The sequence below is a fragment of the Neofelis nebulosa genome, chromosome 5 (genome assembly GCF_028018385.1).
Source record: "Neofelis nebulosa isolate mNeoNeb1 chromosome 5, mNeoNeb1.pri, whole genome shotgun sequence".
Classification (NCBI taxonomy): Eukaryota; Metazoa; Chordata; class Mammalia; order Carnivora; family Felidae; genus Neofelis; species Neofelis nebulosa.
Genome location: NC_080786.1, coordinates 104114264 through 104130853, shown reverse-complemented (window position 1 = coordinate 104130853; position 16590 = coordinate 104114264). Strand labels below are relative to the sequence as shown.

Here is a 16590-nt window from a genome sequence, read left to right as displayed (position 1 = left end):
GAAACCACTTTCTTTGCTCATCCATAGGAAGCAACTCCTCATCTGTTAAAGTTGTATCATGAGATTGCAGCAATTCAGGTGCATCTTCAGGTTCCACTTCTAATTCCAGTTCTCTTGCTTTTTCTACCACATCTTCAGTTACTTCCTCCAGTGGAACCTTGAACCTTTCAAAGTTATCCGGAAGGATTGGAACCAACTTCTTCGAAACTCCTGCTAATGTTTGGCCTCTTCCTGTGAATCATGAATGTTTTTAATCTAGAATGGCGAATGCTTTGCAGAAGGTTTTCAATATACTTTGCTCAGATCCATCAGAATAATCACTATCTGTGGCAGCTATAGACCTACAAAATGTATTTCTTAAATCATGAGATTTGAAAGTCAAAATGACTCTTTGATCCATGGGCTGTAGGATGAAGGTTGTGTTAGCAGGCATGAAGACAACATGAATCTTCTTGTATATCTTCATCAGAGTTTTTCAGTGACCAGGTGCATTGTCAACGAGTAGTACTACTTTGAAAGGAATCTTCTTTTCTGAGAAGATCTCAACAGTGGACTTTAAATATGTGTCGTCATCCAGACTTTGTTGTTCCATTTCTAAAGCACAGGCAAAGTACATTTAGCATGATTCTTAAGGGCCCTAGGGTTTTCACAATGGTAAGTGAGCACTGGCTTCAATTTTAGCTCCTAACAGGAGTTAGCCTGTCCTTTGAAGCCAGGCATTGCCTTCTCCTCCCTAGTTATGAAAGTCCTAGATGGAATCTTCTTCCAACAGAAGATTGTCTACATTGAAAATCTGTATTTAGTGTAGCCACCTTCATGAAGTATCTTAGCTAGATCTGCTAGTAAATTTGCTGCAGTTTCTACACCAGCACTTGCTGTTTCACCTTGCAATTTTATTTTATAGGGACTGCTTCTTTCCTTAAACATCATGAACCAATCTCTGCTAGTTTCAGACATGTCCTGCAGCTTCCTCACCTCTCTCAGCCTTCACAGAATTAAAGACAGTTAGGCTTTTGCTCTGGATTAGGCTTTGGCTTAAGGCAATGCTGTAGTTGGCTTGATCTCTTATCCAGACCACTCAAACTTTCTCCATTATCAGCAATAAGGCTGTTTCACTTGCTTATAATTCATGTGCTCACTGAAGTAGCACTTTTAATTTCCTTCAAGAATCTTTCCTGTGCATTCACAACTTGGCTAGCCATTTAGCACAAGAGGCCTAGCTAGCTCTCAGCCAATCTTGGCTTCCAACATGCCTTCCTCACTAAGCTTAATCATTTCTAGCTTTTGATTTAAAGTGAGAGATGTACAACTCTTCCCGTCACTTGAACACTTAGAAGGCATTGTAGGGTTATTAATTGGCCTAATTTCAATATTGTTGTGTTTCAGGGAATAGAGAGGCCTAAGGAGAGGGGGAGAGAGATAGGAGAATAGCCAGTTGGTGGAACAGTCAGAACACACACACTTATCAAGTAAGTCTGCTGTCTTATATGGGCATGGTTCTTGGCGCTCCCAAATAATTATAATAGTCACATCACAGATGACTGATCACAGATCACCATAATAAATATGATAATAATGAAAAAGTTTTAAATGTTGTGAGAATTACTAAACCGTGCCACAGAGGCATGGAGTGAACATATGCTGTTGCATCAATGGCACCAATAGACTGCCTCAGGGTTGCCACAAACCTTCAATTGTAAAAACCACAATATCTGTGAAGCACAATAAAGCAAAGCTCGGTAAAATGAGGGAGGCCTCTATTTGTTCTGCTTAACCTAAACTAAGCCTCCTCTCAACTACCAGAAGATAGGATGGCCATTACCTGTGATCTGATACTAGTCATTTGATATGAGAGCTTATACTATATGGATTAGTGGTCTAGGTGAAGAAAGAATACATGGTGAAACTTCCTTCTCATGCTGGCTGGTTAAAGAGATGCCAGAGAACATGAAGGAGAAAAAAGTCTCTCCCCTTAGCAAAGTTCTTTGCATCCACCATTCATCAAGACAGACCCTAGAGTATCTGAGCCACCCCTGAGGTGTGCTCCCAACGCAAAGCCATTCTTCAAGAGAGACACACGACTCACATAGCTAGTGGCTTCACTTTCTAGCCTACTTACTTATGTCATCATCAGAAAGACCCACAAGAAACATGGCCTGGAACTCCAATTAAACCAGAAGCTACTGTCAGGCTACAGTCAGGTAATAGCCATGTGACCTTAACAACGTGCACTGAGCTTAAGCCTGATCTAGTCAATCTAAAGAAATACAGACTCCGTTAGCAAATATCTCAAGTCACCAATCCAGTTTATTTTTCTTTTCCTTTGCCTCCCCTACCTACTTCCATGTTCTGAAGTCCATAAGGTAGACGAGGATGCTTACCTTAGCTCTGGTCATCTGCTCAACATTGGTCAGGAGGTCACCCACTTCTAGCTGTAAGTCACTCTTGTCTTTTTCCAATTTCTGCTTGACCTGTTGTAGATTTTCTAGCCGGCCCTGGAGCTCAGACAAGCTGTCTGCATGTCTCTTCTTCAAAGAGGCAGAAGTTGCCTCAAAGTGCAGTGTGGCCTCTTCCATGTCTTGGCGAAGCTTCTGGAATTTTGTTTCCTGTTTCTTCATTATGTCTAGCTGAGCCAAACGGGTGCCTCCTGCCTCCTCCAGCCTTTCATTCAAGTCTTCCAGTTCTTGTGTGAGGTCAGCTCTCTCCCTCTCCATCTTGGCTCGAGTGGTCCTTTCAGCTTCCAGTTCCCTTTTCAAATCCTGTATCTGATTCTGCAGCAATAAATAATTTTGACTCTTACTAAGCGCTTGTAGCATATTTTATATTCAAGAGCTTTACTGTATTTTTTAAAACTGTATCAAAACTAAGAAAAGTCATGTAATACCTTTGGTTTCAATACATAGAAATTAAATGATTTTCCCCAAATCACTACAAAGACCAGAGTTCAAATGTGCCCTTCCTCCAGATCTCCCAGCCCTTGTTGATGAGCAACTTCATTAAATTCTATACGTGGAGGAGAAACTACAGTAAAGAGGACTTTCCAAAAGAAGAGGAAACATCTTTCATAGAACAAGAAAAAAAAATTTCAAGAGCTTAATAAAAACTAACATGATGAATTTTATACACAATACCTCACGCATCTGGGATTCATTTACCAATCTCAATTATTGGGATCTTGGGCAAATATCTGATGAATCAAATAAATATCTGAGTTCAAGCAACTTACTCATAAGAAACAGCATCAATTTAATTTCACACACAGTTCTGCCAAACTTGGTTACTTGGTTTCTTGGTCTGCAGGTGATTTCAAGTACCAGGAGATCCGAAGTAACGAATTAAAATGGGTGGAGGAATGGGGAGTGCTATGGTGAGTAGTAATCTGATACCATTAGAGGCAGAATTATTAGATAAAGGAAATTAGTGACAAGAACTCTCAGAGCTCCAAACTCTTGTAGTGTAAGGGCAAATAGCTCTACAAATCTTGATAGCATCATTATAGTACAGCACAGGAAAGCCACTGATGTTCAATAACATTACCTTAAATAATTAGGCATAGGTTAGGACGGGAGTGAGAAAGGATAGTATCTAGTTTAGAGCATGTTTCCTTTCCTTTAAATTAGAGTACCATGGCTTCGAGGATGCCGATTTCTAGATCATGCCAATATGTAGGCTACCAGATCTGTAGATGAGTTGGGACAGAGAAGGCGCTAAAAAATTTGTGATTTCCACATCCAAGTAAACGTGATCCCCTTCCAACTAGTTATTCTGGGATCCAATACCTTTGTCCCAAACAATACTATCATTAAAACAAACATTTCTAGAACATTTCTTCAGAAATAATCTTTAGAGCATTAAAAAAAATTGTTTTAATGTTTATTCATTTTTTGAGAGACAGAGCATGAGTGGGGGAGGGGCAAGGAGAGAGGGAGACACAGAATCTGAAGCAAACTCCAGGCTCTGAACTGACAGCACAGAGCCTGACGCGGGGCTTGAACCCACAAACCAGGAGATCATGACCTGAGCCAAAGTTGGACACTTAACCGACTGAGCCACCCAGGCACCCCTAGAGCATTTTTTTTAAATCATGAAGGTAAGAGAATTTGTCTTTTGGATAAATTGAAATTTTTGAGTCTTTTTATTTTGGATAAAGTCAAGTATCATTTGAAGACAAGCCTGGTGAATATGATAGATAATCGCTTGGAGATTAATATTGTGTTTGAAATCATGCCTATAAATCAGTGAGACTGTTTTTCCTATTTGGTTTAAAATGTCTCAGAAAATAATTATCAGAAAGAGGCTCAAAATTATTTTGAGTAATGGTTACATTACTGAGATAAATATTTAGCTCCAAAGGAAAAACATCTATCATACAGATGTATATGCATACAGCATATGTGAGGAGTTACATATATATGTGTATGTGTACATATCCATTCATACTTATATTATTTTATAACATGGTCAAATAGTGTAAAACAGCCACATGGTCTAAAACTTATAAATAGCATCCCATTACCAAATAATGTTTTGAGACTACAAGTAGGTAAAAAACAGATTTTCAGCACAGAAATAGAATTGTTTTCTAATCACAAAGACTAATCTTCATAAAAAATTAAATTGCTAACACTGAATGCTTACCACAGATCAAGCACTATGCTTACCACTTAAATGTACTGTTGCATTTAATAATATTAGCTCAAAGGCTGTCAGGAAGATTAATTACTGAAAAAAATATGTATCTAGGATTTTAGCACAATGTTTGGTTCACCACAAATATTCGACAAATTACGTGTTTTTAATATGGTAAGAAAATCTAAGCTTAAGAGGTAATTTTTCCAAGTCACTTATCTGTGGAATGTGGCAGTTTTCCTTCTTAACCACTGCTCTTTTCTGCTTCTGTCCATGGTTGCCTCAGGGTATGGATACCTTGGCAAAGCATTTGTCATTAAAGTACCAATTATTACCCATGAATCTACATATAGCTACATGAGAAATGATTACCTGAAGCTCTTTAACCATGTTCTGAAGCTGAGCCACCAGGCCTTTCTCCTTCTCCACCTTTGAACTCATCTGATTCATTTCTAGTTCTTTCCTTTAAGGGAAAAATGCATCAAATAGAATTTCTTAGGTGATAACATTTGACTTAAATATTTTAAAAATTATAGTGATAACACATGAAATTATTCTCTTATAAAAATTCAACTACTACATCTATATCTGAAGTCTCCTTGGCTCTCACACCCAATCTTTGTTCCTTCCCAAGAGGTAACCACCATTATCAATTTGGTATGAATCCTTCCAGACATTTTTTCTAAGTATTGACATGCATTTGTGTTTACATATAGGTAGAAATAGTTTCATTTTCTCTACTGTGAAAGGTATAATATGTAATATTAACTATAAATATAATTAAGTATATAAATAATTAAATACAATAATATAAATAATTAATAATATAGTATATTATTATATATAATTAATATAATATTATAATATAACATATTATAATATATAATTAATAATATAAATAAATATATAATTAAATATAAATGTAAATATAAATAATTTGTATTTATAGTTCCATAACTTATTTTTAACCCAATAACACATTTGAGTTTTTTTTCATGTTGGCCCATACATTACTTCATTTTAAAAATTAACTGTGACATATTATTCCATAATTTAGACATCCTGTAGTTGATTTATCCACTTCCCCATTAATAAGCCCTTAGGTTTCCCCCAATATTTTCCTTCTGTAAATAACACTGTTCATAACCATGCCCCCTTGTGCACATGTGAGTGTTTCCTTAGAGTGGATACAGAGTAGGGAATTCCCTGGGTCAGGTATAAGTGTGTGCTTAAAAATACATAACCCTGCTCTTTGCCCTTCAGTAGCAGTGTGAGATTATTTCTCTATATTTACGCCTAATATTAGCATACTTCTAAATTATTCCTAATCTGACAGAAATTGGAAAATTAGAATGCCTTAGTCTTTAATGTCCTTGTTTAACAGTGAGGCGGCATCTTGTCATTTAAAAATGGCCAATAAACCAAACGAACTACCTGGTGGCATCCTTCGATCATTCGTCTACTAGATTGTTCATATAATTAATGAATTATAGATTCTCTTTTAGTATTCTTATTTTCTGGTATCTCCTGAAAATATTTCTCACACCTTGTATAACTTGTTCCAATTTTACTTATGTTGGCTTTTGCCACATAAATGTTTAGAAATGTGGTATCGTTAAGTATCAAGATATTCTTTCTGTCTTTGGCTTTTGTCACTTATTCAAGAAAATTTAACCTGCCAGTTTTCTTTTTTTTTTTAATTTTTTTTTTAACGTTTATTTACTATTGAAAGACAGAGAGAGTCAGAGAGTGAGCAGGGGAGGGGCAGAGGGAGAGGGAGAGGGAGACACAGAATCTGAAGCAGGCTCCAGGCTCTGAACTGTCAGCACAGAGCCCGACGCGGGGCTCGAACTCACAAACCGTGAGATCATGACCTGAGCTGAAGTCGGACACTTAACCGACTGAGCCACCCAGGTGCCCCTAACCTGCCAATTTTCTAAGATTTATTACCTAAATTTTCTTGCAAAGGTTTGTATTGTTTTTATCATGGTAAGAACATTTAACATGAGATGTACCCTCTTAATAAATATGTAAGTGCACAATACAGTAATGTTAACTATAGGGACAATGTTGTATAGCAGATTTTTAGAACTCAGTCATCTTTCATAACTGAAACTTTATACCCATTGAATAACAACTCCCTATTTTCCACTCCCTCCAGCCCTAAGCAACTACCATTCTACTCTGTTTCTGTAAGTTTGACTATTTTAGATGCCTCACATAAATGGATTCATGAAGTACTTGTTCTTCTATGACCGCTTTATTTCACTCAGTATCGTATCCCCAAGATTCATCTATGGTGTCACATATGGCAGGATTACCTTGTTTTTAAAGGCTGAATAAGAGGGGTGCCTGGGTGGCTCTATCAGGTGAGCTTCCAGGTCTTTATTTTGTCTCAGGCCATGATATCAGAGTTCTGAGATTGAGCCCACACTGGGCTCCATGCTGACAGTGCTGAGTCTGCTTGGGATTCTCTCTCCCCCTCTCTCTCTGCCCCTCCCTCATGTACTCTCTCTCTCTCTCTCTCTCTCTCTCTCTCAAAAATAAAATAAAATAATATAAATAAAATAAAATAAAATAAAAGGCTGAATAAAATTTCATTGTGTGTAAACACCATATTTTCTTTATCCATTTATCCATCAATGGGCGTTTGGGTTGTTTCCATATCTTAGCTACTGTGAATAATGCTGAATCTTCTAACCGTTTTATAGCCTTGTCTTTACCTTTAATTCTTTAGTGCAACTGGATTTTGTGTGTATGAGTAGTGTGTTAACTTTCATCTCAGAAAATGAATAGCTAATAATCTCAGCACTAACTCTAGTCATCACTAATTTGAAATGCCACCTTTATCACATATTATGTTTCTATATATACATAGGTCCATTTAGAGAAAAAGTTTCACAGTTAATGTTATATCTTTCCAAAAACATGGATTTCTAAAATGCCAGAGCTCTTTGACCTGTGGCCTACAAGGACATGGAACATCATTTTCACTTTGCTGAGCTGAAACATGATCTTAAAATGGAATGCTAAGAGACTTCTATCATCATTTCAATGTTCCATACATTTATAGGATTACTTCTTTTCCAAACACCTATCAAGTTCAGTAACTCATCAGAATATGAACAAAACCTGAACATGAGCATGTATCATGGCAACTCATGTAGACAAACAGAAAAACCAGAAGCTCAGTGATGCTCACTTGACTGTGTTCTTTCCTGTGGCTCCAGTGATGGACCTGCTCCCAGCTTTACCCTGGCCTTACCTCACTCTTGGGCCTCACTGTTTCTCCCTCCTATTTTATCTTTTTGCAATAACTTGAAAATCCCTAATGGTGAGAAGAAAGTCTAGCTAAGCAGGGGATGACAAGAGACAAGATGAGAAAGTCCATTTCACTAAGCAGTAAAATTAACTGAGAAGCCACCTTGCCTTGAGTTCATGTGAGCTGAAAGTTTTGCTAATTTTGATTGTTATGTTTTGCTTTCAATTTTAAGATTTAATATTTAGATCATAAATTACTTGATAGAAAAGCTATATACGTATTAATGAAGTTATATCTGGCAAACTTTTTTCAAAGAGATCAAAGGCTATATTGAACTTCATATTAAAGGGTTTGGGGTTTTTTGTTTAGTTTAGTTTTTTTTGTTTTGTTTTGTTTTACTTTTTATGCCATTGGTCTCATCATGAGTAAAAGAAGGGAGCCATTTTTATTTTTGGACTTGTAGCCTCAAATTTCAATAATTCACAAGTCATAGGCTTTACACCTTTCTTTCCAATCTGCTAGTCAGATGCTTCCTCAGTCATATTCTTCTAGATTATGCATTTACTCTCTTTTTACAACCATATAATAAAGTCCAGCAAAAAAAAAAAAAATTCATTTCCTAGGCTTGTTATCTTCCCAGTCAGGTGTTGAGACATCTGGCCCTGGAGTCATGAGGATAAGTGCCATGAGAAAGCTATTCCTTCCAATATAAGGTCTCCCCGAATCTCGCGTCCACAGTGAGGTGACTTACTTCCTCAGCTTTTCTGTCAGCTGCAGCTGGCCGCTCTCCAGGTGCTCCACACTCATGAGGTTCAGCTTCAGATCGCCCTCCAGTTTGCTCTTTTCCCTTTCACAGTTCATTCTCGCTTTCCTCTCCTGCTCAAGGGCACCCTCAAGCTGACAAAAGGAGTAATTATTTAGCCAAATAAATACGTAAAGTTTATACTTCACTAGATGTGTTCACTAACACTTACCTTCTGGAAAAAAAGAAAAATATATGCACAGATTATGTAAATGACGCCCAGTTATGTAGATATTTAAAAATATATATTGCATGCATCGCTAAGACAACAAAAAATCTAGAAATTACAGTGATGAAAGAAAACTTTAGAGATTAAAGAATATGAGGCTCGGTCTTAAGGAAGGAACCAATAATAAATAACCAGTGAGGCCTTGTTTGATTGTTTCCCACTGATGGGAAGCCCACTTCTTCACACAGCAGCTCATTTCATGGGTGGGTAAGTCCATTTACTCAGGAGCGCTTCTTCATAAGAAGCCAAAAATGTTCTCAGTAAATTCTTCTCATGAGTCTAAACTCTGCTCCCTGGAGCAGCACCAAGCAAATATGTCTCCACACGATCATCTATGAATGTTAGGCAGCTCTCCTGAGTCTCCCAACTCAGTATCACAGACCCTTTCGAACACATCTCACAGGACATGATTCCTATACCTTCTTTACCACCTCGGTACCCTCTTCCAGTCCATAACATTATGTCATATTCTCGTTTCCCACCAAGGTGGTCAGAACATTCCAGTTTTGTCTGGATTAGTGTTGTCAACAATACCAAGGTTGGTTTAGCAGGAGGCTAGATAACAGTTACACACTGTCTATTTGATCATTGATATGATTACTTTTCAGCAGTAGAAGCTATTTCCTGTAACCAGCAAAATATACGAAATTCAAATAGGAGGAGGTGGGAGAATTTCTGGAAGGAGTATGTAAAAACCTGAAAGTAGATAAACTCCAGGAGAAAACAAGTAATTGTGTGCATGTGTGTATGAGCGAGAGAGCGCACGCACACACAATAAATCCTTATACTGAGGCTTTGTGAGACACACCAGCAGTGGAAATGGGAAGAGAATTGAAACAACAAACAGGTAATAGAGGACACTGATAGAAAGGCATGAGGAAAAAGAAGCAAATAATGCAAATAAAACCAGACCACCCTTGTCAGCAATTTTATAAAGGCTAAGCTTTTGGGACAAATAAGAGAGTGAATGCATATGCTATGTCAGTGGGGCAGGGGGCAGGGGGTAGGAGGAATGGTGAGGCAACCATTAAGAGTGGTTTGAAACATCTTCATCTCACAGGGTGTTTGGAGGCAGAACATGGACACCATCTTTAGAATCTCACAAGTATTTTACCAAAGTGTAGGTAGAACACAGCTTGTGATTTACATATCTTTCAATTATAAATAAACCTCAGCACACCACTGGAGACACAACAGGGCCTTGAAACTAATCTTTCAACCTCATGTCAAACAGAGAACCAGCATATCGTTGGGCAAAACACCAGTTTCCGTGGGAGCTATGAGGAAAACTCAGTCACTTACAGGGATAATCTTTTATAATTTATCTCAGTGCTCTCCCACTGCCCAGGGTTGTATGAAGGTTGCATTTAAAAACTGACAGATTACATGCTGGGGCTTCTCTTCTCCTGTAGTGGTTCAGTGTACATTAAGAAAAACTAAACCTCTGTTTCCAAATATTAAGGAAACAAGCCATGCCACAAAGTTTTTCCAAAACTGTCAAGTAAATTGAGTAAAAATCAGAGGTTTGTATGCATGTGGGGAGCAAACTAGCTTGATAGTACACTACCTACCTCATCTACTTGCTGTTCCACCTTCACCTTGGCTTTGCTCAGGCTGCTGAGTTTTTCCTCCTCTGTGCGTAGGTCATCCAGGGTCTGCTGATGGGTCTCCTGCATGACCTTGGCCGCTCTGTTAAGTTTGCCGATATCCTCAGTTAGAGACTCGACTTCCTCAGTCAGGTTCTTGACCTATGGGAAGACAACAATGATAGCAGCATTAGAGTTTCCACTGGGAAGGTGGACATAATGCTAATGGCCATCTTCTCTCTTTTCTAGTATAGTCTCAGGAGGTATCCAATGTCATAAAGAACCAAATTCCCAATATACTGTTAAAAACTCTAAATTCACTTTTTCTTACACACGCACACACACACACACACACACACACAGTTAGGGAATGAGGTATTCAGGTTAATCAGATATTATCAGGATAGCTCATTTGATGCCATTTTTAGAGTGTCATATTATTATATAACAAGAACACCACTAAAGGTAGTTTTGTGAGTATTCGTGGGGCACGTAGGAATCTTGTGGTGTCTCACATCCCGACAGTGGCAATGAAAGAAGCATTCCAGCTGTTGAAATACATAAAAATGGAAGCTGGCTGTATCAGGCCCACGTGCTTTTTATGAAAGGGAACCAATGGCAAAGAGTTGCTATTTAATCATCTGCCAAAATTACAGTGTCATTTTAGAGACCAGTTGTTTATCAGAGGTTTGGTACAGAGTCCTCAGCTAGTTTCAATCCATACACAGATGCACAAGTTAAAACCCTCAACTGAAGCGGACAGCACGTCAAAGTCTTTAACTGGAATTAAAGTGACATCTTCAAGGTCAAAGTTTAAATTAATGGCAGAGCTAGGGGTTCAGACATACCCCCGAGTCACCTTTCAGTAAACGGTATCATGTTAGCTCTCTTCCCCAAAAAGGATACTTAGAGGCCCAATGAAACCCTCTGCTCTTTCTATTAGATTTCAGATGTAATAAGATTGAAACAAGTGAAAATGTATCATTTGGAAAATTAAGTGGGGCTCCATAAGTGTGAATTGGAAATTTGAATGGGGACAGTACAGTTCATCAGATACTTCATTTTATGCCAGTCTGACTCCCACTGCTGCAAAGTTGGAGGCCATCGTGTTAATTAATTTGAGCCGAGCAAGTCTGGTGCCGGAACCCGACAGGGAGTAGGATTGGGGCATCCAGGCCTCCCTAACATTGTAGAAAAAGTACCTTGTGCTCTGTAGCACGCTTCTCCTTCTGTGACTTCGCCAATAGTGTTTCCAGGTCATCGATTTCTTTCTTCAACTCGGAACATTCATCTTCGAGCTTCCGCCCCCTGGCAGTCAGCTCGGAATTTATCTCCTCTTCTTCCTCCACCCGCACCGACAGCACCTTGACTCTGGCCTCCAGCTGGATCTTGGATTTAATCAGCGACTCGCACTGCTCTTCAACATTTGCCAGGGTCTCTTGCTCCTGCCATGATGAGGAGAAAATTGTTGCCAACAGCTGGAAATAATTTATCAGCTAGGCGAAAATGCTGCTTAACGCATAGCAAAGAGATAATTGCCTGCCCTGTGACCAGCACTTTCACCCGCCTTTCCTCAGCAGGTGAAATAATATTCCCAGTTCCCTGATCCTATTGTTGAGAAGTGGAGGAGTTGCTGGTGCTTGGAGGTGCTTTTGATCTTTTGGGCCATTCAGTAGATTATATTACCTCTTCTAAAGCACTTAATAGAATCCTGGTGGCCTAAAGGAGATAACATGCCTCCAAAAATCAGTGGTGTACTGCTTAAATCACAGCTTCTGGAAGCATCCACATGGGCATAGAGTTTGAGGTTGATACCTGCTCAGAATACAGTCTTTTAAGAAAGTAGTGTTCCCTCAGACACTAGAAGATTTATATTATTATAAGTGCCCTGATGCACTTGTTTAATACATATAGGTATCCTCTAACAAGTAGTTGTGTATTTTTTATTTATAGGCTGAATTTAGAATTCATAAATTTTATTTCCAAGTCACTAACTAGATTTCACAATTGCTTCCAGTGAAAATCTTTTCCTCAATGTTCTACCAGAGTAAATTCTAAAAGTCATACATAGCAAGTGTAAAATAGCCTTTCCTTTTGTTCTTTCAAATGTGTTGTCTCCAATTCTCATGGAGTGACCCATTCTTCCTGTGTTATGGGTCAAGCAAAAAAAAAAAAAAAAAAATGAAGGGGTCAATTGTCTTTTTGCTACAAAACTTGTTTTATAACTTTTAACCTCTCTAATTTGTCTCTGTTTGAGGCAAAATAAAACCTTTTCTTTGGGAGCAAGTTCTTAATTACCATGGTGTCATTGCAACATAACTTCACATACATCTCTGTCTTCCATCTCTAGACCTCATTCATCCTTTACAATACACCACTTTGGACAACTTATTAACCATCCATTTGCCTTGCATAAGTTGTTTCATTAACTCAGATCAAGAAAAAAAGACAAGGGGCGCCTGGGTGGCGCAGTCGGTTAAGCGTCCGACTTCAGCCAGGTCACGATCTCGCGGTCCGTGAGTTCGAGCCCCGCGTCAGGCTCTGGGCTGATGGCTCGGAGCCTGGAGCCTGTTTCCGATTCTGTGTCTCCCTCTCTCTCTGCCCCTCCCCCGTTCATGCTCTGTCTCTCTCTGTCCCCCCAAAAAATAAATAAAAAACGTTGAAAAAAAAAAAAGACAAAAAGACAAAATTCTAGACCATTGGTTTCTGGCTAACTTTTGGTGAGAGAATGGCCATCTGCCCAACAAATGGTGCCCAAAGAGGCACAGATGGGGAAGGCATAGAATGGTAAATCTCCAACATCACTGAGGAGCAAAGAGAAGGGACAAATTAAAAACAAAACAAAAATGTTAAAGCAGGAAGAGTCCATGCAGATCAGAGAAGCTTCCAATGTTTGGGAAATAATGGGAACATTTGATTTTAGTTCATACCAGGTCGACAAGCAGAAAGCTATTCACTCTATTCCATTCGGTATGTGTACTGGATCTGTCATCATCACTGAATGAAGAAGACAGTCCAATCGACCATCATTGATCCCTTCATTAAACATGACGGCAGGATTTGGGGGCCGACTGAGCAACGGTATGTCAGGCTAACAGTAGGAACATCCTCTCCCTGATGGCAGTTCTTCTCTCACATATTCAGGATGTTGATTGGAATGGGTTTACTCACTTCTGCTGGTATTTTGAGTAAGTAAATGATTTTATAAGAATCTTTCTTTCTTTGATCCCTACTGTGTTCAGCTGTGTCCCTTAAAAGTGAATAATACAATATTTCATAGCTCTGTCAACTCTTAAAATCTCAGTTACAATTTGAACTCATCTTAGCCTTCCTGGGTTTTCCCAGGAACTGGCTTGAATGTGTTTCCCATGTTCCCCACACTGATCCTTTATCATGTATCTGAGGCTTTTACCTACCACCCCCTGCATGAGTGGGGTCCATTTCTATCTTCCGTACCAGCCTAGGTAGCACTGGCCATGCTCTCTGTTCATAGGAAGAATGATGAAGACTGGAAGGCCAGATCTCATCCAAAGCTGCCTCTCCCCTGAGCCACACAAAACATGATCTTACAAACTGTAATTTTCACAGTATGAATTTAAAGTAGGTTTGGAGTGGGGCCCAGGAATTTGTATTTCAAACAAGCATCCCAGGTGAGGCTGAAATGCACTAAGGTTCTGGAACTACTGCTATGTTAAAAATGTATCAAAAATATAGGTCTGGGTGAAATTCTTATGTAAAATATGGCCTATTGGAACACTGATGAGTAGCATAGCCCCAAAATAAAAGAATAACTTGGGTCTGTCTAAAATTACTAAATTTTCCCTACTTTCCACTTAAGTTAAAAAAGCAGGAAAAAAAGTTTTGTAATTGTATTGTACAAATTGTATTATAAATTGTATATAATTGTAGTGGAACCTGGTATCTTTTAACTTAGCACTGTGCTAAGTGGGGTGGAAAATATAATAAAGGTGGATAAAATCTCATTCCTGCCTTTGGGATGTTTGAGGATAACAGCAGTCCCAGTGGCCAGAGAAGAGGAATGTGAAAGGCAGCGAGTAAGGGCACACTGGCATCAGATTGGAGATGTAGGCTCAAAGGAGTCTGGAGTCTACAACACACATCTTGCAGGATCTGAAGCTTATTCATCAGAAAAGCAACATATTGTTTGTTTAAGACAGAGCTACAGTTCTCAATCCTAACTGGATATCAGAATCACCCATATAGATTATTTGGACTCATGCAGGGCCTGCTTAATCAAAATATCTGAGAGTGGGGTCTAGGCATCTTTCTTTTTATTTTTTTAATGCTCCACCAATAAGTTTGATGCAAAGCCAATGTCAAGAGCTGATGTCTTTAAGAATTGGACTGATGAGTAAAGTTGATTTAGACTGGGGAAGGGGAAGTAGAGAGACCAAAATCAGGAAAACCGATTAGAAACATACTGCAATAATCCTGAAGATCTCAGTAAAGCTTTTCTTGGGATCTACTAAATCCTGTCTTTTGATTTGCTAATGGAGCAAATTTGATTTGTATGGAGCTACATACAAAATTTAAATTAAGACCCAGAGCTTCCTGGCTCCCGTGATAGATTATGGCGCTTTAATGTAGTTAAAACCCATCTAATAGTTTGTCCCCTTTTCAAAGACATCCTGCCAATGAAATCATTTCACTATGAAACAGGGTGTCTCTTTAAGTATTTCCATTGTGTTTGGTGAAATGCTATAGTATTTGAAAAGCACATGCTTCATTTTTCTCAAGTGAACACTGCCTGCAAAACAAGAGACTCTAATTAAAAACTTGATTTGGGGGCGCCTGGGTGGCGCAGTCGGTTAAGCGTCCGACTTCAGCCAGGTCACGATCTCGCGGTCCGTGAGTTCGAGCCCCGCGTCGGGCTCTGGGCTGATGGCTCGGAGCCTGGACCCTGTTTCCGATTCTGTGTCTCCCTCTCTCTCTGCCCCTCCCCCGTTCATGCTCTGTCTCTCTCTGTCCCAAAAATAAATAAAAAACGTTGAAAAAAAAAAATTAAAAAAAAAAACAAAAAAAAAAACCAAAAAAACTTGATTTGAAGAACAAATGGTGGGGCCACTCACAGCTTGCAGCTGAAGAAGCAGATCATTCTTTTCCCTGATGAAGCAGACTTGTTCTGCTTTCAATTCTTCCCTCTCAGATTCTGATTTCTCCAAGGCTTTTTGCAGTTGCACATGCTCTTCCTTCAGAGCAGCTATCTCCTTTCCCATTCCAGCAGATTTCACAAGAGGCTTGATCTTGAAGAAGAGCCTCATCCAGGGCCAGTTCTTCACAGCCATGAACACTCTTATGTTCCACTGGATCAAAAGAAGTGCGTCCCTAAATCAAAAGAGAAAGAATAAAAGCAAGTCAACCCAGGCTATATGAGAGTTATTTTCCCAATTAAGATCCTTAAGAAGCATATCTTTTTAGGAGTCATTAAAAATTCTCATTAGTCTTCAAAGCACTTCTACATCTGGGCTCTCATTTGATTCTGGCAAAAGCCTTATGAGGACTTCTGGGGCTAGCAATATTGTGGGCTAGGTGTCCCCCAAATACTCCCATTACATCCTTTCAATGAGCACTGATCCTAAAGGAGGAAAGAAAGAAAGAGGGATCAAAAAAACCTTAACAAAAAGTGAATGTGTGTATACCTTGGCCATCTTCATGGAATGAGGGATCCAGTTTTGATATTGTAGGGATTTATATTTTTATACCCATATGGATAAAGAGACAGGCTGAGACTTTCAACGAATGTCACGCTTAATGAAAAGAAGAATTTAAAAATTCACCACTGGCACAAAGTGATGTCAAAGAGAAATACATCTGATTTGCTATGGGCTCAGGATGAAAAAAAAATTCTACTCTGGGAATTTTTTTTAAGTTTATTTTCATTTATTTTGAAAGAGAGAGAGAGAGCAGGGGAAGGGGAAGAGAGAGAGGGAGACAATACCAAGCAGTCTCCATGCTGTCAGCGTGGAGCCCAATGGAGGGCTCGAACTTATGGAACAGTGAGATCATGACATGAGTCAAAACCAAGAGTTGAACACTTAACCAACAAACCACCCAGGCACTC

The 16590-nt window shown here is 39.0% G+C and overlaps 1 protein-coding gene across 1 annotated transcript in view; it reads right to left on the bottom strand.

Annotated features, from left to right (window-relative positions):
• The window catches only part of MYH15 (myosin heavy chain 15), a 146815-nt gene that overhangs the window by 62705 nt on the left and 67520 nt on the right, over nt 1–16590 (bottom strand). The window contains exons 22-27 of the mRNA XM_058731500.1: nt 15599–15854; nt 11711–11953; nt 10494–10670; nt 8643–8788; nt 5002–5092; nt 2382–2771 (exon numbers count right to left, since the gene is read on the bottom strand). Of these exons, the coding sequence (XP_058587483.1) occupies nt 2382–2771; nt 5002–5092; nt 8643–8788; nt 10494–10670; nt 11711–11953; nt 15599–15854 (1303 nt within the window). The remainder of the gene's footprint in view (nt 1–2381; nt 2772–5001; nt 5093–8642; nt 8789–10493; nt 10671–11710; nt 11954–15598; nt 15855–16590) is intronic.